The 26147-nt window shown below is 42.9% G+C and overlaps 1 protein-coding gene across 9 annotated transcripts in view; it reads right to left on the bottom strand.

The window, feature by feature from the left end:
• The window catches only part of FARP1 (FERM, ARH/RhoGEF and pleckstrin domain protein 1), a 329042-nt gene that overhangs the window by 117923 nt on the left and 184972 nt on the right, over positions 1-26147 (bottom strand). For all 9 annotated transcript variants that reach the window (XM_037896136.2, XM_037896146.2, XM_043534898.1 and 6 more), the window contains 3 exons: positions 11961-12065; positions 3122-3164; positions 1760-1838 (listed from right to left, as the gene is read on the bottom strand). In XM_037896136.2, the coding sequence (XP_037752064.1) occupies positions 1760-1838; positions 3122-3164; positions 11961-12065 (227 nt within the window). The remainder of the gene's footprint in view (positions 1-1759; positions 1839-3121; positions 3165-11960; positions 12066-26147) is intronic.

Genomic DNA, 26147 nt, shown 5'->3' with positions numbered 1-26147 from the left:
TGGGCTGGACGAATGGACTATAAGGTGGATAGAAAGCTGGCTACCTCATCAAGCTCAACAGGTAGCGAATGACTCCATGTCTAGTTAGCAGCCAGTATCAAGCGGAGTGCCCCAAGGGTCAGTCCTGGGGCCGATTTTGTTCAATATTTTCATTAATGATCTCAACAATGGCGTGGATTGCACCCTCAGCAAGTTTGCAGATGACACTAAACTGGGAGGAGTGGTAGATACGCTGGAGAGTAGGGATAGGATAGGACCTAGACAAATTAGAGGATTGGGCCAAAAGAAATCTGATGAGGTTCAACAAGGACAAGTGCAGATTCCTGCACTTAGGACAGAAGAATCCCATGCACCGCTACAGATTAGGGACCGAGCGGCTAGGCAGCAGTTCTGCAGAAAAGGCCCGAGGGGTTACAGTGGACGAGAAGCTGGAGATGAGTCAACAGTGTGCCCTTGCTGCCAGGAAGGCTAACGGCATTTTGGGCTGTATAAGTAGGAGCATTGCCAGCAGATCGAGGGACGCGATCATTCCCCTCTATTTGGCATTGGTGAGGCCTCATCTGGAAGACTGTGTCCAGTTTTGGGCCTCACACTACAAGAAGGATGTGGAAAAATTGGAAAGAGTCCAGCGAAGGGCAACACAAATTATTAGGGGGCTGGAGCACATGACTTATAAGGAGAGGCTGAGGGAACTGGGATTATTTAGTCTGCAGAAGAGAAGAATGAGGGGGGGATTTGATAGCTGCTTTCAACTACCTGAAAGGGAGTTCCAAAGAGGATGGATCTAGACTGTTCTCAGTGGTACCAGATGACAGAAAGAGGAGTAATGGTCTCAAGTTGGGGGAGGTTTAGGTTGGATATTAGGAAAAACTTTTTCACTAGGAGGGTGGTGAAGCACTGGAACGGGTTATCTAGGGAGGTGGTGGAATCTCTTTCCTTAGAGGTTTTTAAGGTCAGGCTTGACAAAGCCCTGCCTGGGATGATTTAGTTGGGGATTGGTCCTGCTTTGAGCAGGGGATTGGACTAGATGACCTCCTGAGGTCCCTTCCAACCCTGATATTCCATAATACTATGATTCTACACACATATACGTAGGAATATTCCTCTTTTTCTGATAGAAGGATAACTGAGCTAGCGTGTATTTCTTCACAAACTGAATAAAGTTTAAATCACCACTTTAATGAGAATAAAAAATTAAGCACATATCTAAGTACACAATTTAACCATAGTAGATATATGTTTTCTCCCTTGTTTCCTCTTATACCTCATCCTACTCGCTCCGCTCCCTCACGGTTTTCCCACACACACATCCCCAACAGTCATAAAACCGTTTTTGTGAATCTTATGAGTTCAAAAGGATTATGGGATCGTGTGGTCCAGCTGCTGCACTTGGGCAGCCTCAGCTTTTGCCAGATAGTCAGGCTATGGTCTCAAGGAGAGGAGTTCTCAAGGGGGCCAGGATCCTTTACTGCTCAGGTCCACTAGGGACTGAAAGTACGGGAGTTTGGCTAGTTCCCCTATCCCACTGCTCCTCCTGGAAACCTCCTGCTGCATTGCATAAGAAATGGTGGGCTCCTGCATCACATCTCCCTGGTGCTTCTTTGCACAGCGTGCTCCGATGAATTACATCCCGAGGAGAGGAGAGATAATGGAAGGGATACTTAGATAGACCCCCTGCCCTCATCTTCTGGTGCTTCCCATTTTCCTCCCCACTGCCATCCATTAAGGAATTAAAAAGCAGAATTACAGAATCACTAACCTTGTCAGTTCTTCTTGCAACTGAGCATGATCTGGTGGAAAGAATTTCACCACAAATTTTACGATAACATGCTTAGGTCCTAGCAAAGAGATCAAGGAAAATTCATGAAACATTTGTAACAGTCTGAACATTCTCATACAGAAATAAGTCTCAAATAATAAGCATTAAGTCTGTGTCTCCTGCTAGTATTTTTGATGTTCCTCAGATCAGTTAATAACCTTTGTTTAACAGATCATAAAAGGAAGCCTAAACACCTTCCCACTAATGTCTTTTTCTCTACTCCCTTCTCTTTCTTTCCCCCTTTCTCTTCCTCCATCCTGAATATTGCTGACAATTTTGCACTCTTAAGTAAACCACCTTTTCTGTTAATCCCTTTCTTTCTTTCAGCATATATTCCGTCTCCACATCCTCGAGTCCTACCTTGATGCCACTAGAAATAAAGTTGTTACCTCTAGTTCTTGAAACAACTTTCTAAAATCTGTCACTGTCTGGCTCCTTCAACGGGCTTTGGAATAAACCGCCCATGTGTGTTTCTACACAAAGTTTAGTTTAAAACCAGAAATGACAAAAGTAAAACACTTTAAATACAGAAACATGATGATTATTATTCTGTTCGGTAGAAATTGACTCAGTACGCTCAATATCAAAGGGATATTATCAACAACTTAAGCAGGCTATACATAAATGTAAATCGGTAACATTGAAATTGCATTCTTTCCTCGTTATTGTAATAAACTCTAACACTGGTCAAAGGTGTATTGTGTGCATGTATAAATATTAGCTATTAAACAAAAGTATTGGTTGGCTACCAAAGATTAATTTTAATTACTAGACTGCTTGATTTTAAAATATCACTATGACTACAACTTAATAGCACACAATATATATTATTGGTGTACATCTGATGGCAAAAAAACCCAAACAAAATATAAAGTTAATGTTCTAATTAAGAGAGCACCTTTCATCTAATTTAGGGGTTCACAAACTTCATTGCACTGAGACCCTCTTCTGACAATAAAAATTACTACACAACCCCAGGAGGGGCACCGAAGTCTGAGCCTGCCCCAGCCCCAGCCCCAGCCCCCCAGGTGGTGGTGGGGGGGGAAGCTCCAGCCTCGCCGACCTGGGAGGAGGGCCTGTAACTTGAGCCCCATCACCCATGAACGAAGCTGAAGCCCTCGGGCGGTGGGGCTCAGGCTTCGGCTTCAGTCCCAGGCCCCAACAAGTCTAAACCAACCCATGTGATCCTATTAAAATAGGGTCCCGACCCACTTTGGGGTCCCGACTGACAGTTTGAGAACCACTAATCTAATTCAACTATTTTTGGACTGATTCAGTAAATGACATAAAGAAAGCACTTACTTCTAATCTGTTTCATAATAGGTTTCAAAAGATCCAGCCATACCTAAAAAACAGAAGAAAGCATTACAAAATCTGAATGAACTACTGCTAGCATAGTAGTAGTCTCCATTATACTAAGTTATTCATATATGAATTATTTTTCCAGATTGCTTATGGTCATACACTCCCGAAGTTATCCACAAAGGCTTTTCTTCCTCCATATAATTAATTCTTTGTCAAAAGGAATTCGATGCCTAATGTGCTGTCACCGTGCCTCGTCCTTAGAAACAATATACATTCAGAAATAGAGGGAAACAGTATCTTCCACAGATTAAGGGGTATATTTCTCCCTCATTTATCCCAGATTTTAACAAAATTAAAGTGAAACTGTGTCACAGTCTCAGGGGCAGTCAATAAAGGGAAGTTCCTTACCTTACTGTAACTGGAGTTCTTTGAGATGGGTGGTCCCGATATGTATTCCCCTGGGGGTATGCATGTGCTTCCTGCGCCAGACACTGGAGAATTTTTGCAAGCAGAGTCTGTTGGCCCATGTCTGTGCCCCAGCTCTCCTCATGTGCATAAGGGGTGGGGCGGACTGACCGCCTCGCCAGTTCCTTCTTTACTGAAAATCAGATCCCGAGCTGAACCAGAGGGGAAGAGGATGGGTAGTGGAATACAGATAGAGACCACACACCTCAAAGAACTCCAGTTACAATATGGTAAGTAACTTCTCTTTCTTCTTCAAGTCCTGGTCCTGGAGAGTATTCTGCTAGTGGTGACTGACAACCAGTACTCAGAGAGGAGGAGGGTGTGAGGATGCAAAAGGTGTTCTGGACCAAGTAATGTCTCATGAATGTGTGGATGGAACTCCATGTAGATGTCTTGCAAATATAAATCAGAGGTATCTCTTGAAGTGATGCTACTGAGGCTGCCTGTGCCCTTGTAGAGTGAGCCTTTACCCCATGTGGGAGAGGAAGCTATACTAACTGATAGAGTAGGATACATACAGAGATTCACATGGAGATTCTCTGAGAGGATACAGCTTAACCTCATATGTGTTATGCTATGACAACAAACAGTCTACATGATTCTCTGAAGTAAAATACTAATGCTCATCTCACCTCGACGGAATGAAGTCTCCCCTCCTCACTAGAGGGATGGGACTTCAGGAAAATTACAGGTAAGTGAATTGACTGGTTTGTGTGAAATTCTGAAACAGTTTCAGAAATGAATTTTGGGGTGTAGTCACAGCAAGTCTTTAACCTGATGAAACATAGTGTACTGTGGGTCAACCATTCACACTCTAAGTTCACCTACCCTACTGGCAATGAGGAAGGCAAACTTAATTGACAGGTGAGACATGGAACACATAGCTAACAGTTCAAAGTGTGGCTCAGAGAGTATGGAGAGCACTAAATCAAGATCCCAGTCAGGTGCTGGTTTCTTGACTGACAGAAAGGTTCTGATCAGGCCCTTTACCTACCTGGTAACAGCCAGGTTTTTGAAGATCAAGTAACTCTCCACTGGCAGACAACACGTACTAACTGCTGCCAGATGAAAGTGCACTGAGCTAAGGAAGAGGCCCATCACCTTGAGGGCAAGAAGATATTCCAAAATAGTGAAATATCTGCTGTCTCTGGGGATATATGGCTTTGCTGGGTTGAGACAGAGAACTGCCTCCATTTGGACAGGCAGTATTTTCTAGTGGAGTCCTTCCAGTTACTGTTAATGATGACCTGTATCGCTTCAGAGCAGGAGTATTCTAGGCTCGCTGACAATCCAAATACCAAGCCACAAGCTGAAGAGCATGGGGTCTGGGACTCCTGACCCTGTCACTTTTGTGGGTCAGGAGATCTACACAGGTCCGAATGCTGATAGGTGGACAGGATGACATTTGGAGGAGGCTTGGAAACCAAAATTATCTGGCTTTGGGCCACCTGGGAGCAATGAGGATGGCTTGTGCCCTGTCTAGTCGAACTTCTGTAGAACTCGAGATAGTAGCAGGATGGGAGGGAAGGCATAACCAAAGTGATTGGTCCAAGGTAGGAGTATTGCATTGGCCCTAGAGTACTGACCTTGGGCTTTCACTGGAGCAGTTTATTTTCCACTTCCCAAGTGTGGGTTTCCCACTCAGTGAAGGTGTTTACTACAGAATCAGGTAACTCCCACTCAACAGCCTCAGCAGGCATTTTGCCACTAGTGAGGCCAGTGAATTCTGGGTGCCTGGGAGGTATATTGCCAATAGGGTGATGTCACACAAACATCAAGGGGCTCTCCACCATGCCAGAGGGGCCCTCACCTCAGAAGGAATTGTTACTATGGTATTCATGCTAATGCTTGCTCGGTATATGCACTGCTTATAGCCAAGCTTACAGGCAACGAAGGTGGAGTCTGGCAAATGGCGTTACATAAATATATGACACAATACAGTCCAGGAGAGCAAGGCACACTCGAACTGATGTTCAAGAATTGTGTGTAAACAGGTCTATGAGAGCGCCTATGGCATGAAATCTGTCCCTGGGAAGATAGGCTCTCGCCTTGATTGAATCCAATATCGCCTCTATAAATTATATGGTCTGTGTTGGAGACAAGGTAGATTTTTACATGTTTACACTGATTTCCAGGGATGCTAAAAGGAGCAGCAACAAGCTTAATGTTGAGACTTCCAGGCAAGACCTGCCAGTCAGAAGCCAGTTGTCCAAGTATGGGAAGACGGTGGTGTCACCTTGTCTGAGCGAAGCTGCTACTTTTCAGAACATTTCTGTGAATGCCCACACTGGCGCATTTTGTACCGATAGTGGTGGGGGCCCACCACAAACCTGAGGGATCGTCTGCGAGAGGTATGAATGTCCACATGAAAGTATCTACTAAGAGCTGTGAACTGTGTGCCTTTTTCTAGGGATGGTATTATTGATGCCAAAGTAACCATGCAGAATTTCAGTTTGCAAACAAGAATGTTGTGTTGACACAGGGCAAGAATGGGTCTCCAGCCTCCTTTCTTCTTGGGAACTAAGAAATACTTTGAGTAGAACCCTTTTCCACGATGTTGAGGGGATACCTGCTGTATTACTCTTCATTAGAGAAGAGACTGTATCCTCCTGGCAAGGATCAGTCCCGACAACAAGGGAGACCGTGGGTCTGGCAGGATGAAGATATTGTCAGGAGTGGTATAAGTGACCATTACCTCTGGAGGTTGTGATCTGTCACTCCATGCCACTGGAGTGGTAGTAGGTGGTGGTTCCTTATGGAACTGTGATAGTACTACCAGTGATTTTCTCTGAAGATCTCTGACAGTACAGGTGGTCCCTGATCTTTCAGGTCTTGGTGCTTTGGTTTAGATAGTATCACAGTCGATGTCGAGGTCAATTCAAAAGCTGGTACTGAAGAAGTCTTGCACCTACGTGTCTTCTGATTACGCCCATGTGACTTAGAACGATCTAAGTCTTTGTGGCCTATGCCTGAAGGCTCACCTGACCTGGATGAGGACGAGGAGGGATGTCTTTTCTTAGAGGGTCTAAGAGGGGATCAGCTTTTCTGTTTGCAAAAATGCTCCTTACTCTCACGAGGGAGCCCAGCCAGAGGGTCCTTCCCTCTGCCCCTCTTGGCTCTGGAGTTAGGCACAGAGCTAGTGGGCAAGCACCTTGCCCACTCTGGCCAATGTACAGGTGGGGTCTCATGTCAGCGGACTGGGTCGTAGGCGGTCATTCCTAGTGGTCGGAGTGGAAGTCAGACCTAGTAGTTGAAGTCTGAAAGCCAGAGCCAAGGGTCACGACAGTGTCAGAACCAGGGCTGATGGTCAGAACCAAGACAGAGTCTGAGTGACAGAACCCAGGGTCAAGAGAGAGCTGAAGTCAGGAGTCAGAGCCGAGCGTTGGAATCAGATTACCAGGAGTCAAGGAAGGTAGAAGCAGGGCTGGTTCTGAGACAGGAGCAAGGCTGGGTGCAGAGCAGGATCTGGGTTGGAGCTGTGGAGGAGCAAAGCAGGAGCAGGGCTTGGAGACAGACGAGCACAGGGAAGCAGGGAGTCCGTGGTTGTGTGCACTGAGCAGCGAGTGAGCTACTGCTGCTGCTGGGCATAAGATGACTGACTTATTGCTGACTTCCTCAGCCAATCTGACAGCATGGTCCATCAGGCAGCCTAGCTGGCTCATTATGGTGTCAGGAGTACTGAGCAGGCACAGCTGCAGGGCCTTATTCCTGACATCTCATTACCTGCTCCAGCGGGTGTTTTTGAAGTTGGAGCTCTCGTGCCTGCTGCATTCGGCGGGGAAGGAGCATCTGACACTGCACTTGATAGAGATATGCACTTGCCCAAGGCAGTAGAGATAGCACTGGTGGTCATCACTCAGTGAAAAGGAGTGGGGACAAGAAACTGTTTTTTGAAGCCCAGAATCATGAGCATAAGCCAAATCCTGCACTGGGAGACTGGGAAGGTTCCCTGGGGTGAGGACTCTAGAACTAGCCAACCCTAACTATCAAAACCCTAACAACAAGGAAGAATAATGTAACTTTGAATATATGGATGAAGAGAAAGGAGAAGCTCCCAGACACTGGAAGATTCCAATGCAGGCATTGCAGTAAGAAAGAACTAGAGAGGCAATCGATCTGCACCACCCCTTATATTCTCAGTGTGGGGCACAAGGAGAGCAGGGGCACAGGCCCCTGGATGCTGCCTACAAGCAACTCTCCAGTCTCAGGTGCATGTTGCACATGCATACCCCATAGCAAAATAGGGGCCAGCACTCAAAGACAACTCAGTGTGCCACGGTAAGGGAAAACTGGTAAGACAAATTTAAAAGTCTCCCTAGAGTGCCTCTGTAGGGAGCAGGGATAGAAACAGGATGTACCCCTCAGGAGAACACAAGCCAGCTCCTATTGCAAGGAACAATGGCAATGCAAATCAAGAATATCACCTAGATTAGTCTAAAGAAATGTGGCATTGGGTGCTTCTGACATTAGTTGGAGAGCAGAAGGCTGGGAAACTCAGAGGAGTGATTAGGAGACAATAATCCTGATACTGGGGACACTGAATGGGGAATTTCTTCCTCAAGGAGACACCCGTGAAAATGTTGAGAGGACTTCCCCATGATAGGGCAACAAACTCTAACACCACCCACTTGAATAAGGTTGGATGAGAGGTTCTGTCTGCACAGCAGTGTGAGGCAGACACACTACTCAAAGTCTGAGGGAAAGGATTTTACTTTCTAGCCATGTAACATTTTCTCTCTTCTCTGCAAGAAGAGCCCACATCATTGGGCTTTGCAAAGTACTCAGATGTGGTATGTTATGCCACATCATTTTATTTATTTTGATCTTATTATTCTCTATCTTAATAAATCACGTTTTTACTATTGTATGAGTGTTTCACACAGACCAGCCCTGTGTAAAGTCTTTCAACCTCTAAGCGGAGGTGGTCAACAAAAACAGGGTGTCTAGACCTGAAAACTGCACTCATACTCTCAGTCAAAAGGACGTGGACAGAGGCGCAGTGTGTTGCAGAAGGCTACAGTGGGCAGCAAAACGAGGTAGAGGCCAAACAACCAATGTGAGATGGAGGGAGTTTGGGAGAAACATCTCAGCCCTCAGTTAATAAATACATGTCTAGAGTTATGGGAGGAATGGTGCACAGACTTCAAAAGGGGTACAGAACAATCTAAAAGCCATAAAATTTGCCCCAAAGAGCAGCTCAATCACACTGTCCTCTCAGGAAAACAACAACAATATATTTTTAATATGAACACACAAATTAAAGTGGACCTTGAGCAGTTTTTAATTAGGCAGAGCCAGGGACACCCTCAAAATATCCATATTATAGAATCATAGCCTCAGGAACCACACACACAGTCAAATGGTTCTGTTAAAATTGTTCCCATTACTATTTATTTTCATAGTTATTACAGAGCTGAGGTAGCTCCTTGGAGGCACTATTGTCCTAAGGCCCTATTATTCAAGGACTTATATATTCACAAAAGTTTCCCTATGGGATGAAATTTCTCTTTCTGCTCCACTTCAAAAGGTGACTCCCCTCACTTTTTTTGTGGAAGGTGTGAAGAAAATCTATTTGGTCATTTGTTAGTTACTCAAGGATGGAAAAATGGTGTTTTTCACTTGTTAAAAAACTAGTTCCAACATTCTTTGGCCCTCTGATAACTCAGAGTGTTTTGTTTCAGAAGTTACAACTTGGCATGTACACAATCCCTCAGTGAAGAATGTGTGCTTGCCAAGTTTGGAGGGGAAAAAAAGACTGACTGAGAAATAACCAAGTCACAAGAGTCTGGGCTTTCCACATTTTACCCAGTAGCATATAATTCTGCACAATTTGTTTTGGGCTAGAGCTAGATTGCGATCTAGCCCTGCATAAGGGGAGTTGCATAGCCGTGTCATTGCAGGATTTCTGTATCCAGAGAGTCCCAATTCCTTCCCCAGTTTCTCTTTGTCATAGGAGAGCAGAGAGTTACTGCAGCACCTTCCAAGGTGCAGCTTACTGGCATGTTGGGGAATGGGGGCAAAACCAAGACTTCACCAATATTGCCAACAGCATGCATTCAAAAATCAGGAGTCAGGCCCCTAAAATTATGGGTGTGGCTTTAAAAGCAGGAAATAAAAAAAAAATTTGGGAATTCTTTTTATTTGACTTCTGTTTTACAGCATTTAGGGTTCATGTTTTAAGCTTTTCGCTGCAACTCTGAGGGACAGAAACTTTTTCTTAAATGAAAGCGGAGATTCACAAGTAAATCTGCTCCCAGCAGCTGTCGATTTGAGGAAAACATCAAATATCAGACTTGTGATAAAATTGCAAGAGTTAGCAACAGCGCTTGTGTTTCAACAGAGAGGTGCAGCTCTGCACACCCCAATGTGTGAAGCAGTGATCCATGCAACGTCATCTTTACTTGTCTATGCCAGTGGTCTCCAAACTTTTTGAATCGCGCACCCCCAGGGCCAGCTCTAGGTAAGCAAAAAAAAAAAGAAGAAGAAGAAGAAGAAGAAGAGCTGCCACCGGCATGCCGCCAAAGACGGAGTGGGGAGAGCCCAGCTGCTGCCGGCGTGCCACCAAAGAATCAAAGGTCCAGGGGCGCTGCTCCTCCTGCCGTGCACCCCCAGGGATGGTCTTGTGCACCCCAATTTGGAGACCACTGGTCTATGCAACGAAGTTAGGACAAGTGACAGTCTTGCCTTCTACAAACATATCATGCTATAGCTTGCCAGGCATACAAACACACAAGTATCTTTGATCTGGAACTCTACACATTGCAGTAAGTAGACCTGTGTTTGAATATATGATCTCATGTGCATATGATAATGTCCAAACAAATGCTCAGGCATTTATTTTTATCTTGTATTACACACTATTTGAAAAAGCAATGAACCATATTCAAATAAATGTAAATGTATGCATACACTCACTTTTTTAAAAGCAAAGCAATTAAATGCAAATTCTCTGTTATGCATGATGTAAAATTTTACATTGTGGATAATGCTTTTCCCCCCAGAGAATTCAAGAAATTAAAAGTTATGGTTCAAAAGCAACTTCAACTCATCCACGTTGCACATAGATATTATGGCTTATAAGTAAACAGTCCACACAGTTATATAAATAACTGCATATACACAAAGAGGCCAAATTACATATGCTGTCTGGACTATAACTTTTATGTTTGCAACTTTACAAACACAAAAGTGAAAAATCTGAATATTTCTTTTCCATAACTGTACAGGCTATATTGTCCACTGTGACATTATTGCACAGCTATGTTCATACATTGTTTTAAACTACTGTCAATAAGAGTTACCAAAATGTTAGCTGAGGATGCATGGAAGATTGTGAAATTACCTGTTAAAATTAATGTTTCAAGTAAACCCAAAGTAAGGTCTGTGATTTATTACTTTTTAAAATTAACTTTATATTACTGTTCACTTTTCTATTTTGTTCTCAGTAACTATTAGCCCAGAACTATGTAATATTAATTTCTCTTCTTTTGCATAAAAAAATTGCACAAAACAATGGTAGCAGATTACTCTAGTGACAGATAAATCCTCTTTCCCGCCCTAAATTAAGAACTCTTGTTCCCTTCTGGCAGGAAGTTAAAATAACTGCCCCTAATGTATATCCTTTAGGCTGTCTAGTGTATTGGGGCAGAATTCACCATATGGGCAAAACAAAGTACACAGAAGAATGCAATGACCACAGCATCCAACTAACAGGAACACAATTCAGTAGGCCACAGTGACACATTAAGATTTAAAGCAAAATGGAATTTTAAAAATGAAAACTGATGTGTATCTATTAACACACTCTCGCAATCTCTTCCCCCCACTCTATGATATAATGATAAATGCCTGTTGCAGTCAAGTAATGTATTTTCAGAGACAAAGGTGTCATACCCAGCACACCTGTCCTGTATTACAGAACTCCCTGAATAGGATTTTTACCGCTGATTAAAAGGAAAAAAACCCCAGCAAAGTGTAACAAACAAAGGACAGTGACTTGTTTTTATTGCCCTTGGATAGAAAAGATGCCTTTTATGGAACTGTGTCATAATATTGGTGACTTTTTCCTATCTACCAGGCAGGACTTTACCATTATCACAATCCAAACCAATCAAAAATTAAAATGGTGTTTAGTCTCTATACCAACAGTTACTATGGTTACAACACCACTCCTATCTTCAATATGGATAAATGAGGAACAGGGTTTGAGATGAGTTCCGTATCATCCGCATCGAGCAAAACCCACTGAAATCTTCAATAAAACCACATTTTAAAATGTTTTCTGAATGTGGGGTAGGTGCGGAAGGAGGGACTGTAATATACATAAAATGTGTAGATGAAAATAAGTAAGAAATGAAACTCATTCACATACCATGATCTTTTTATGATCCGGAAACTCAAGGCCAAAATAATCACCTTCAACAAGGTTCAGATGGTTGCAAACTGCATCCAACAAAACTTTCCCCGGAGCTCTTTGCTGGAAATAGAAACAACAAAAGGTTACACAGTGTTCGTTAACAAGAGTAGCTTTATTAGCAAACAATAAAATGTTAATGCTGAGCAATACAGAACAAGCTATATTTTCAAAGTAATTTACAAAACATGAGCCAACTAATGCCCTGATCATCCCTATGATGAAGGTGACAATTATTCTACCAGTTTTAAACAGATTAAGAATATCCCTATAGCCTTGAATATCCATATCTCTTTGACTGGTACTTGAGATTTTTATCATTCAAATAAAAATAAACTGTGATTTTCCTAATTTTTTTTTTTTAAGAAATTTTTTTAAAATAGAGGTGAGAACAAGAGGTATATTCATGCTTTGTTTCCATACCATCCCTTACACACTAAATTCCTGAACCATAAGGGCACTACCCTCTCCTCAGGACATAAGAAATAAGCCAGTTAAAATTCGCTTGAAGGGTAGATGAGGTTAGTTGGCGATTTATTTACAAACAACGTAGATGTTTGATTGTATCCCTCTTTCCCTCCAACGTCAAATCCAACGTCAAATGTTAATTAGGACTGGCCTAAAATAGAAAATTGGTTTAACTACCTCAGCCAGAGGCATGAAAAACCCACACCACTGGGCAGCATAATTAAGTCAACCTAAGTCCCTGTGTGGTGACAGGTTTCAGAGGGGTAGCCATATTAGTCTGTATCAGCAAAAACAAACAATGAGGAGTCCTTGTGGCACCTTAGAGATTAACAAACGTATTTGGGCATAAGCTTTAGTGGGCTAAAACCCACTTCATCAGATGCATGGAGTGAAAAATACAGTAGGAAGGTATATATATTACAGCACATGAAAAGATGGGAGTTGCCTTAGCAAGTGGGGGGGGGGGGGGTCAGTGTTAACGAGGCCAATTCAAACAGGGTGGATGTAGCCTATTCCCAACAGTTGACAAGGAGGTGTGAGTATCAACAGAGGGAAAATTACTTTTTGTAGTGACCAGTAGGAGAACACTTCAATCTCCCTGGACACTCATTAACGGACTTAAAAGTGGCCATTCTTCAAGAAAAAAGTTTCAAAAACAGACTTCAACAAGAAACTGCAGAACTGGAATTAACATGCAAACTTGACACCATCAAATTTGGCCTGAATAAAGACTGGGAGTGGCTGGGTCACTACAAAAAGCACATTCATTACCTAAATAAACTGATGAAAACTGTTGACCATAGAAAATTTACTATCAACACACCAGTTAATCCATATCCAGAGCAAAGATTATGATGCACCTTTGCAGCTGTGTATGCATCAAATGTTACCAAAAAGTGGGTTACGAAAAACAAATAATAAAATAGATATCCAGGAGGAGTGAATTCTATACTAGAGAAATTAAAATAATTTCCTTAATGTACACAAGGCGTAGCTATCACCAAAGCAAAAGCTCTATCACCTGCACACATAAGATGCAGGTAGAATCCTTAAAAAGTGGCTGGTTTTAGAACACAGTTTGAAGAGAAGTGCCAATTCATCTCTGTGTAAACTCATTTAGCAGGTTTCTGTTTAAACAGAGACTCAGATTGCTTCTAACTGGTTTCTAGTTGATTTACAGCTCCAGAAAGCTAAAATCACCTTACATTGTTTTATTAAGCCACTTTTTATTGTCATCAACAACAAATAATTGTCATACAAACATCATTCAAGACAATACACCAGGAAGAATAAGTGTAAAAAGTGTTACTGAAGTTTGGCACATTTGGTATAACACTGCCAACATGATGTAACATATCAAGTAATAATTCTACAAAAGCCCATCCCAACCAAAATAAAGTGGTGGTGAGAGGGAAAGAAGGAGGCAGAGGTGTGAAAAGAGAAAGTTTGTTCTAGCCAATGAGTATTTGGTCAGATGTGAGTCACATCCATACTTTAGAGTATTATATCTGAAGACGCTCAATTCACATACTCACACATTCTAAAACAGAAATCCTCTCAATAACCCCCCCGTAAGAGTGTATAAAGACATAGCCAGAACGCAATCTTCTCTTAATGAACAAAATTCCAGGTACCTCTAATTAGATAAATAACATTGGAGACAATGGAACAGTAGGAATGTAACCGAAATACAACACTCACACCAAATTATGTCTACTTAAACAAGAATTGCTTATGCAATATGGAGGCTTTGTTCAAATTGTGGCCCTGGGCCTTTTCCCCAGATTAATCAAATTAATCTGTTTGTCCAGCTTGCACAAGGCTGTTTATTAAAAATGGATGACTGCCCATTGAGGCGTCCAAGGACATTGCTTTCACCTAACTAACCAGAGAACGGGCATCAAGACTTCTCAGACCTATTGCATTATGCATATTTACAAGTATTTTTATAATATCCAATGACAACGTGTGTCTGACTAACAGATCAATCAAACTAAACAAATCTAAGGTACGCACATATCTTGAATAATTCTGGTCACCTCATCTCAAAAAAAGATATATTACAATTGACAAAGAATGATTACGGAAATGGAACAGCCTCCATATGAGGAGAGATTAAAAAGCGTGTGACTGTTCATCTTAGAAATAGACGACTAAAGGGGGGGATATGATAGCGGTCTATATACTCATGAATGGTGTGGAGAAAGTGAATAGGGAAGCGCTGAATACCCCTTCACAAGAAGTAGGGATCACCCAATGAAATTAACAGGCAGCAGGTTTAAAACAAGCATCAGATAATACTTCTTCACACAATGGACAGTCAACCTGTGGAACTCATTACCAGGGAATGTTGTGAAGGAATAACTGGGCTCAAAAAAGAATTAGATTAATTCATGGAGGATAGGACATTCAATGACTATCAGCCAAGATAGTAAGGGATGCAACCCCATGCTCTGGATGTCCCTAAACCTCCAAGTACTTATGTTCTAAACTTTAATAATTTACCCTAGGAAAGCAGGCATCTGTGGGAAGGGTCAGGATTTATGACAGCCACAAAAAGACAAGGCATAGCCCCCTGCACTGCTCACACAGAGTGAGACAGGTGCAGCAAAGCAGGCGTGTCTGACCTCAGACAATGATTATAAGCAGCTGTGTGTTTTCATGTAATTAATTTCTAACATGTCCTCATATGCATTTAGACAGCTCTAAAGCCAAGTAACTGCACTTGTCATTCTGCATTTTCTATATTGTGTGACTTATGCAACATACAGAGTTTCTTTTTCAAGTATCTGTAAATAAAAACATTATTCTAAAACTCTTCTCAATTTTGATCTGTCTAAATCAAGAGGAAGCCTGGCATCTATTCAGTTGGAGATATTATATGTGTAAAATTGCAATCTGCCAAGATTCGGCGTCTATGGTCCTGGTCTTCCTAGAATAGCAAAGGGGGAACAAAGGTGTAAAATTCAAAAACACATGAACTTAGCAAGTGGGTAGTTCTATATGGATGTTAATTTAGGACAGGCTAACGTAATAAACTAAATGATATTCTTATGACAGTCGAAATGCAATAAACTAAAAATTCAGCAGGTTACTTGGCATGGAACCCAAAGAGCAGTAATTAAGCTCACAATAAATATGATCTGACAGAGAAATATGTAATATTCCGGGGGAACATTCAAGAATGAACACACTGCACCTATGATACTATTTGCATTAAAATCACTTAGTCTCACTGGCACTATACACATGGCTTATGCTACCTTGCATGTTTTCTTTCAAACAGAAACTGGCAGGCATCTTCTGGCAGCATGGTCCAGTGGAGAGGGCACTGGAATGGGAGTCAGGAGACCTAGGTTCTATTTCTGGTTCTGACACTGACCACTCTTGGCCTTTTCTGTGTCTCTTTCCCTTCCTGCCTATTTAGACTGTAAGCTCTTCAGAGCAGGGAGTATCTCTCACTCCATTTTTGTACAGTGACTAGCACAATGAGGCCCTGATCTCAGTTGGAGCGTCTAGTTGCTACTGTAATATAAACAGACATCATCATATATTTGAATATGTAAGAAAACAACCAGAAAAAGCTAATTTTATTGCAACACATTGAAAAATTGTTGGTATAGAGTATTATACAACTTAAAGATTATCTGAGTATAAATAAAAAAAATTCAGTTGTTTTCTGATGTTATTATCGCATAATTAAGTATTATGGTAGTGTCGAAAGGCATCAGTCAGAATCAAGGCCCCTTGTTTCAGGAGCTGTACAAGGAAAGACATGGTCCATGTTCAAACGAGCCTCCAATCTAACTTAAGACAAGACTCAAATTGGTGCAGCCAAGAGAGAAAGAAAAAAAGGGAAAGTTGGAGAGAGGATGAAGATGACCATGACAGGAACATGTGGTCAAATGGACCAGCTATGTGCACAAATTGACTCCTAGTCTTACATTTATTTGTTTTAAATTACGAGATAAAAATCTATGAATGAATAAATAAAATAGACATCGTCTAGCCCGACCGGTATATAAGTAGGCATTATCACTGGGGAAATTTTCCAGTGGCATCACAGGAGAAGCATGCCAAGGGGTGTGGGGGGATGGGGGTGAGGGGGTTTTCAGAGAGGACAGTGTACTGGCCTTACAGGCTAGTTTTTCCAGGACAGCATTTCTTGTGTAAGGGGTGATGAGGAAGAAAACACAAAGATGCTTGGGGAATGAGTGGACAAGTGATCTATCAAGGTTGGCATCATTGGCAGAGCAGAGGAATGACAAGAGAAGTGAAAGCAGGGAGGAGCAGAGTTGTGTAGAGCCTGGAAGGAAGGACAAGAAGGTTGAATTTTATGGAATGGAGAAGGGGGACCCAGTGGAGTAACTCATACTGAGGGTGATACGATCATAATGTTGGACAAGGAATTATTAGTAGCTGCATTGTGAATGGACTTGACAAGGATAATGTGCGTGTCAGGGAGGCCCCAAAGTAGTCAGGACAAGCTATAATGGCAGCCTGGACAAGAGTTAGCTGTGTGGACGGAGTGAAGCCCTGATATCAGAAATGCTTTGGAGAAGTGAGTAGTAAAATTCAAATGCTGACTAGGTATGTGGCAAAAGGGGGAAGGAGGAAGCTAGAATGATACAGTATCTAGGTTCCAGGCCTGAATGACTGAGATGATAATGGTGCTGTCAACACTCACAAAGAAAGGGGGAAGGAGGGGAAAATATCAAGGAGTTTAGTTTAGCCAGATTAAGTTTAAGCCAATGGTGAGATGAATCTGAGGAGATGTCAAAGACAGACTAGGGTGTGGGATTGGATGGAGGGAGGCAAGTCAAGAGGGGAGAAGTAGATCTGTGAGTGTTGGCATAGAGATGGCAGCTGAACCTTTGTGAAAGTATAAGAAGACACAACCAGACAAGTAGGAGGAAACTCAGGAGAGGACGGAGTGGTGAAAATCAAGATATCAAGGAGAATGTGCTTAACATGCCATAAGCAATTGAGATCAAGAAAGAGGAAGAAGCGGTAGATGGTCGAGATCTGCCATAAAGATGTTAATTGGAGGCTTGGTAAGATCACTTGCAATGGAAACGAGTGGTCAGAAGCCAGACAGAGATGGAGGTGGCAACAGATGTAAAAGAAGGTGCACTTGATGATCTTGGAGGCAGAGGCAAGAAATGAGCTGAGTATAGGCAAATGGGGTCATGGGTCATTTACTTCTGGAAGGAGGGATTAGATGAGGGGACACCATAGCATGCTTCTATTGTAAGCAGGAGTGAAAAGAGAGTGAGAAGCTAAGGAGAAAGGTGAATAAGGGAGTGGAAGGAAGGGGAAATCATGAGGCAGAGATGGAGACACTACAACAAGAGGATAGAAACTTCACTGTAGATGACATGGAGAAGGAGGAGACATGATGGGAAAAGGGGCAAGTCATGCTGGATTTTGTTGACCTTTTTGAAAAAGTCAGCAAGATCCTATGTGGAAGAGGAGGGCACAGGAGCTGGGAGAGAATCCAAGTTGTCACCTTAGCAGCTGAGACAGTGGGCATAAAGTCAACGTGACTGGAGAAGTAGAGCTGTTTGACTGGCAAGATGGCAGAACTGAAGGACGAGAAAACAGTTTTGTATTGGAGGAAATTCATGTCTGCTGGGACTTTCTAGTGAGGTGTTCAGAAATGCAGGAACATCAGATAAGGGGGTGAATCTGAGATGTTGTGTTGGTGGGACAGACTTTGAGGTGGAAAAGGGGCGTATGAAGAAGTGGAGAGTAGTAGAAAATGTGGAGTAGAGGGAGTCAGTGATGTCATTGACAGAAGAGGAAGGAAGGGATTAAAAACAGGAAAGAAGTCATAGCCACTAATGGACTGGAGGTTACGGTAGGGCAGGGTGTCAAGGGGGTGGTCAGAGAAAGGGAACTCTGTGGTGGGAAGATGAGAGAAAAAATATTTAGTGGTGACAACATCAAGAGGACATTATGCTGAGTGCGAGAACTGATCCACCACTGCAGATCAAATGGGGAGGAGGAAGCAGAGGCTAAGAGTCAAGTGGACATCAGTCTGGAAGTTGACGTCGCCAAGGATAAGGTATGAGAGGAAGAAGGAAAAACCTCACAGACCAGCAGCTCCATTAACTCCTCTCACACAAAAATTCCTAACTTGGATAGCAGTCACTTAATGGGACCATATAATGCTTATTGCTCTTTTTCTGGTAGCTCTTATGCAACACTCAAATGACATTCCAATTTTACTTCAGTGAAAACAAGCTCACTCATTTCAAGCTATACATCCTGAGTGCTTAATGCATTTGAATTGGCCTTTTTTAGCTCTGTGAAATTATACTGTAAAAGACGCTTTACATTTTTAGGGAATGTCAGCCCACTGAATACTGAATTACGATTAATATGCATAATCACACTTAGCTGCAAGCTATGAAGGTACTGAATCAAAGTTACTTGCATTACATTGCACATTCACCATTCTTTGCTGGTTATTTCCATTTTACACAATTCACCCTTATATTTTTTTTCTCTTTTTTTACTTAGGGTAAGGATATTTATACTTTCTTCAGTGGGGAAATGCTTTAATTCTCTAACAGTTCTTTAACTTTAAAGAATTCCCAATGAACAAACAGATGATGTAAGCAGGACCAACGAAAGGTTCCTAAAAGTGCAAGGGGGGTGGGGCACTGGTGCCCGAACGGTGGTCCCGCCCCCCCGTGCCACCTAGGGTTGCCAGGCGTCCGGTTTTCGACTGGAACGCCCGGTCGAAAAGGGACCCTGGTGGCGTCAATCGGCACCATTGACTGGGACATTAAGCCCAGGGCTAAGGCAGGCTCCGTGCCTGCCCTAGCTCCGTGTGGCTTCCAGGTCTCTGCAGCTCCTAGGGGCAGCCAGGGACTGGGAGGCTCCACGCGCTGCTCCCGCCCCAGCATCAGCTCCGTAGCTCTTATTGGCCAGGAACCAGAACCAATGGGCGCTGTGGGGGGTGGCGCCTGCGGGTGCGAAGGCAGCATGCACCGTGCAGAGGCCCCTGGCCACCCATGTGCCTATAGGCCACAGGGACTTGGCAGCCACTTCCTCAGAGGTGCAGTAAGCGCCACCTGGACCCTGCACCCTCACCTCCTGCCCCAGCCAGCCTGGAGTCCCCTCCTGCGCCCCAAACCCCTCATCCCCAGCCCCACCCCACCACCCCAGCCAGAGCCCTCACCCGCTCCCGCACCCAAACCCCCTCATGCGCCCCAAACCCCTCATCGCCAGCTGGAGCCCTCATCGCTCCACACCCTAACCCCCTGACCCAGCCCCGGATCCCCTTCCTGCACCCCAAACCCCGCATCCCAACCCCCTGCCCCAGCCTGGAGTCCCATCCTGCACTCCACACCCCTCACCCCTGGCCCCACCCCAGAGCCTATACCCCCAGCTGGAGCCCACCCCAATCCGCTGCCCGAGCCCTGAGCCCCCTCCTGCAACCCAAACCCCTCATCCTCAGCCCCACCCCAGAGCCTGCACTGCCCCAGCCCGGTGAAAGTGAGGGTGGAGGAAAATGAGTGACGGAGGGAGGGGGATGGAGCAAGCAGGGGTGGGGCCTCTGGTAGGGGGCAGGTTGTTCGGTTTTATGTGATTAGAAGGTTGGCAACCCTAGTGCTGCCCCTTCCCCCCACCCTCGCACCACCCCTTCCCCTGAAGCCCCGCTCCTGCATTGCTTCTTCCTCCCAAGACCCCGCCCGCTCCTCTCCGCCCCTTCCCCTCTTTCGCCCGCCCTTACGGCGGTAAAAAGTGAGAGGGCATAGTCATAGGTCCCTGACCCTCCTGTTCTGGTGGACCTGGGTGCAGAAAAAAGCCACAAAAGATTATCTGGGGGATGGTGACCATGCCTTAGAGAGAGACTGAAGGAGATTCATCTGTTTAGCTTATCAAAAAGAAGACTGAGGGGACTTGATCATGGGGAGAAAATACTGGCTTCTAAGAGAAAACCATGACAAGAACCAACTGCTGGAAGTTGAAACTAGACAAATTCACGTTAGAAATTAGGCATGAAGTTCCAACAGACAGGGTGATTAACCCTGGAACAAACTACCAAGGGCTGTGATGTGCCCTCCTGGAAGATATGCTTTAGTCAAACACAAATTATTTCGTTCAATAAAGCGGAAACTGGGTGCAATACAAGTGATCAAACTAGATGATCTAATGATAACTTGTGGCTTTAAACTCTATGAATCTATCATCCCTCCCTTTATTTGAGCAGTAATTGTACAGAACATTCCTGTGGCATGATCTCGAATGGAAGTTGTTGAGAAAACTGTTTAGTAATGTTTACAAAACCAGTACCTTCTGAGGTTTTTTTTTTTTCTTTTTTGGGGGGAAAGGGGGGAAGGGGGATTGATTAAATTGATTTTAATTCTTTATTTCAATTTAGCTTAGCCAATTTAGCATAGCCCAGCTACCAATAATTATCTCCATACAGTCAACAATTTGCTATTTAAGGAATTTTTACCCACCAAACTAAACTAATCTCCGATCAAAAAGATTTTTACACTGCAAATTCTTCTGAGGTTACTGAATATCTTGATCTTCAGTTAAACATTCCTAAGAAATGTTTGGAAGACTGAAATTCAGTCGCTCTCTTGAGCACAGGTAAGAGCTACTTTCCAATTACAACTGAAAGCATAGGGGGTGTTAACTTTCACCCTAAGCTGCATCCAGACCCACATGAATGTGCTCTCATGCAGCCTTCAGAGCATTTCTGAGTGCAACAGCAGGATTTGGTGAACAGACAGCAATCAAATAATCTTGCAGTTTTCCAAGTGAAACCCATCACACACTCACCACAACAGAGAGAGAGAGGCAGACATAATAATACTTAGTCCTGCCATTAGTGCAGGGGACTGGACAAGAGGACTTTTCGAGGTCCCTTCCAGCAGACATGCCAAACCCACGAAAAAAAAACACAGAAATTGGGCTTGTTTTTGGCTTAAGTGCCTTGTGAGTTCCTTGTTAACTTGTTGTTTTTGGCTTGTAGCTTGTTGCTTCTTTTTTTTGATCAGCTCCCGGCAAGCAGGGGCAAAGCGGGAGAGAGTCAGGGGTGCACAGCGGGCCCACCACAGTCCCAGACTGCTTGCCGGGGGGAATCTAGTCACATACAGTGTTGGGGTTCTTAGGGATTGGCTTGTTTTGGCCTTCTTTTGAAATGGGATCATCTTGATTTTTGGCTTATTGTGAAAGTTGGGGTGCTTATTTACCGTGTGAAAGTTGGCAACTGTGCCCTTCTAGTCCTATGATTCTATGACATTTCAAGATTTGCCCCCCAGGGAATGGGCTTGATTTAATATCTGGATAACACATGGTACCAAGCTGCGGAGGATACTTTACAGTCAAGTGTAAAAAAAGTCCCATCTCTGAAGACTATCTAAATAGACAACTTATAAACTAAGGAAATAAGACTGGATGCAGCAACAAACAGGTAATTAATGGGGAGCACCCATTCTGTTAACTTCATGTTTTGTATTTAAAACTGTTAATGCTCAGAGAAGATAGATGATCAAAAGGTCTCATAAAAGAACTCTGCTTTAAGGAGGAGCTTGAGGGAGAAAAGGGTTGGGAGACATGGCAACAGTGTCAGGAAATCGGGGGTGTTCCATGCCAGAAAGCCACTGGGAGACAGAGTAAGAGAACAGATTGAGTCAAATCAATGAAACCAACTATTGTCTTTCCCTTGCATACATTTTTTGGAGGTTTGGTATATGCTATTAGCACTATAGGTAAACTTCATTCCTCTGGAGAGGGTCAGCACAAGGTCTGTGCATCACTGATGTCCCATTTAAGTTCTCAGGATAAAATCCCGGACTCCTCACTCGGTGAGTTTAAGTGGTATATAGGCTTTCTGCTGACCCTCTGCAGAGGGGCGAGCTTCACCACACTGAGCAGTATCGTTTCAATACTAAAATACAGCATCCTTTGAAGCATGAACTCTCTCCCAGTTATCGAGGCGGTAAAATATCTACATATTTATTTGCACTGGAAAAGAAACAAATAATAATAATACAACAAATAACCTCAAGGATCAGATTAAACAATAGGGATTTTATGTAAATAGCTAAGCATAACTCTACACTTCAAATGAAAGCTTAAACTACGTTCAGAGGAGAACAATGACAGCAACCTATAAAGACAAATGTCATATTCCTACCTGTTCTCTTTCCTAGAATAAATAGGAAATTACTTTGCAATTTACTGCTTGAAGGGTTGAATTTTCAAGAGCACTCAGTGTTAGCATAACTCTGCTCCACCCGAGTCAAGGGGAATTTTCACATTGACTTCAACAGGGGCTGACCTGCACTGAAGCTGAGGGTATGTGTACACTACAATTAAAAACCCACAGTTGGCACGTGCCAGCTGTCTTGGGCTTGTGGGGCTCGGGCTAAGGGGCTGCTTAATTATGGTATAGACATTTGAGCTCAGGCTGCAGCCCAAGCTCTGGGACCCTCCCACCTCTCAGGGTTCTAGAGCCCGGACTCCAGCCAAGCCCAAACATCGACCCCACAATTAAACAGCCCCTTAGCCAAAGCTTGAGTCAGCTGGCATGGGCCAGCTGCAGGTTTTTAACTGCAGTATAGACATACCCTGAGTGCTTTTTGAAAACCCCACCCTTAAAGTATAGGCCTTGATAGTTCTGTAGAGAAGAAACTGTGTAAAAATAGCTTTATTTCATCTGGATCTGTTACTTTTTTCTTTTTTAGTTAAGACTGGAAAATGGGAGAGCATATTTTTTCAGCAGAAGAGGAAGGGCAGCCACAATACATAAAGTCACAGTGATGGTCACCTGAATGTGTTATAGCCCAACTGAGAGATGGAGGATTGGGATGGTTTAAAAGCCTGTGGTAGGAATAGGGTGATCAGACAACAAGTGTGAAAAATCGGGTCAGGGGGTTGAGGGGGTTGTGGTGGTAATAGGAGCCTATATAAGAAAAAGACCCAAAAATGGAGACTGTCCCTATAAAATCAGGACATCTGGTCACCCTAGGTAGGAATGAATTATATTTTGCACTTATAGTGCAGTCCCTGCCCTCTGAGGCTCATAAGTCATATCCCTCAATGGAGCAGAAACACATTCAGGTGACTGTGCCCACATATGCAGATACTCGTGTGTATATGTACAAGGTGTACCTCACCCTTTGTCACCCACAGTTCTGAAGAGCGGAAGTCGTGTCACCTTTGCCTACCCCATGCATTCCATTTCTTGAAAACCATCTTCAGTTTTAAAGCAGATGAAAGCCTGGATCCTGCTACTCATACCATGTGGGTGGACCCCCGTGCTCTCATGGACTCCCAGAGACTTCAATGAAGCTCTGTACAGTTGCAACAGTCTACCTGCATGCTATCAAAAGCTGGACTGGTGCCTACTGGAATAATTAACATTTTAAGCTGCTTTTTTAATAAATATCTACATCTCCACACTCCTCCCACTTTGGGTGCCCACTGTGACTATTCAGTAGATCTTAGCAGACAGATTTCCCACCTCACCCCCTTTACATATAAGCACAATATTTTTAAAAGTGCCACTGATGTTTCTAATGCATTTGTATTTTTATCTACTCGTCATAGTGGGTGGTGTTCATACTCTCTAAAGCAGTTATATAGTTTTAGCTAAGCAAAGAATCTTTTGCACACCTTTCTGATCTTTTAACCACATATTTTACTATCGTATTGTGTGAAAAAATGTGCTTTAGGCTTTGAGATGTACTTTACCATCCTCCTCCTCCTCCTCCAATATTCAGCAGCAGGAAGGTCAAACTTTTTAATCATCGGTCATAAGAACAGAAAAACAGCCAAACTGGGTCAGACCAAAGGTCCATCTAGCCCAGTATTCTGCCTTGTGACAGTGGCCAATGCCATATGTGATCAAGACAAGAAAAAGTCTTAAAGGAAGACTAATCTCAGCTACCGTGATTTTTAACTAAACAAGAATTTACAGTTATATGTGCAAAACAAATTAGAGGGGTTTTAATAACCATCCTCTTCACTTTATTTTTGGTGTCCGCTTCCATGGAAACCTATAGTTTTCTCTTTTTGAATCTACAAAGCTTCACTGTTGTAACCATGTTCACTATTCGTGGATTTCTGCTTAGAACAAACCAGTCTGTATCAAAATGAATATTTTCCAAAAAAGGCAAAGGAAAAGACAAAAGCAGAAGGATTGATTTGACCCAGATTTCAATCTCTCTTCCTACCTTCATCTTCAACTTTACCAGAAATAGTCAATCATAACATTCAGTTTAAAAACCTTAATGAGGGAAGATCACTTGCTGCTAAATAATTCCCCTGAACAGTTTGATAGTATGTAGAGGGGGAAAGAGATGATATAATAAAGCTAATGTAAAGTTGCTTGTTTAGGATATGTTTGATTAAACATGATTTTTTTTCTTAAAGCAGAGACAGAACTAATAAAAATTATCTATATTAAATTCTCAAATAGCTGTAGATCTATAGAGATACAGTAAAATAAAGCTACTGGAATTGTGGGTTCTGCTTAATATCTCTTTACCAGGGGTCACCAAATAACAGTTCTTTATTTGAATAAGCAGATACAGCTCACATAGTATGACACGTTGCACTGCCTGGGAGGAAGAGAAATACAGAGAGAATAGATAATGAGAGAGATTGAACTCCTTCAGGTCTGAATCCTTCAAATCAGACAACTTCAAATGGGCATAACGAATCATTTCCAGATACACTGATCTGACACTAAGATTTCTTTATAATACTTATATGTCTGAAGAGAGATTAGTATGGCCTTTATTTCCCCCTTTCAATTACTGCAACTTCTCAAAGTTTTTATGAGATATATATGCTCAAAAAAAAAATACTGCCATTAAAAAATAGTCATAAATATTCATTATATCTAAATATTGCTACTACCATAAAAAGTAACATTACATTTTTCCAAGCTTCCACATTTCTAGTCCTGCACCCACTGCACAAAATACTAATAAATTAAAAAATATTTTTACTTGGAGCCTACAGGTTCCAAGATCTGAGTGCCTTTGTTTCAGGAGTTGAGGTTAGAAATAGTGAAAAGCAGTTCCTGCTCATTTCATTTTACAGTCTAAATAGATAAGACATACAAAGGGTGGCAGAAAGCCTGCATTACCTTCATTTCATAAATGGGGAGGTGAAATATAGCGAGATTAAGGTAGACAATTAGATTGCGGAAAAGACAGAATTGAGGCAAAGAACGTAAATGAATTTTAAAAAAGGATTATGCATGTAAATGGATAATATTTGGAGTTCTAAGAGTAGATATTTAAAACTACACACCAAATTTGGTAAGGATATAAAGGAAATGTTACTCACTCTATGCAATAAGAGTAGTTCTTCAAGTTGTGTCTCCCTATGGGTACTCCACTTCAGGTGCGTATGTGCCTCTCAAGCACTCGATTGCAGATTTCTAGCTGGCAGTGCCCATTAGGCCTGCCCATGCACCCTATTCCTCCTTGTGGCAGACACTGAGGCTATATAGGGGTGTGCAGGCAAAACATCCTCACTTCCTTCTCTACTCAATCATCCCATAGGAAACAACCGAAGCAGAGGGAAAGGAGGGCAGGTAGTAGCCAGCAGCCATGGTGACACTTCTTGAAGAACTAGTTACCGCACAGGGTGAGTAACATTTCCTTCTTCGAGTAGCATCCTTATGGGTGCTCC

Source organism: Chelonia mydas, chromosome 1 (assembly GCF_015237465.2).
Source record: "Chelonia mydas isolate rCheMyd1 chromosome 1, rCheMyd1.pri.v2, whole genome shotgun sequence".
Lineage (NCBI taxonomy): Eukaryota > Metazoa > Chordata > Testudines > Cheloniidae > Chelonia > Chelonia mydas.
This window is presented reverse-complemented; position numbering and strand designations above follow the sequence as displayed.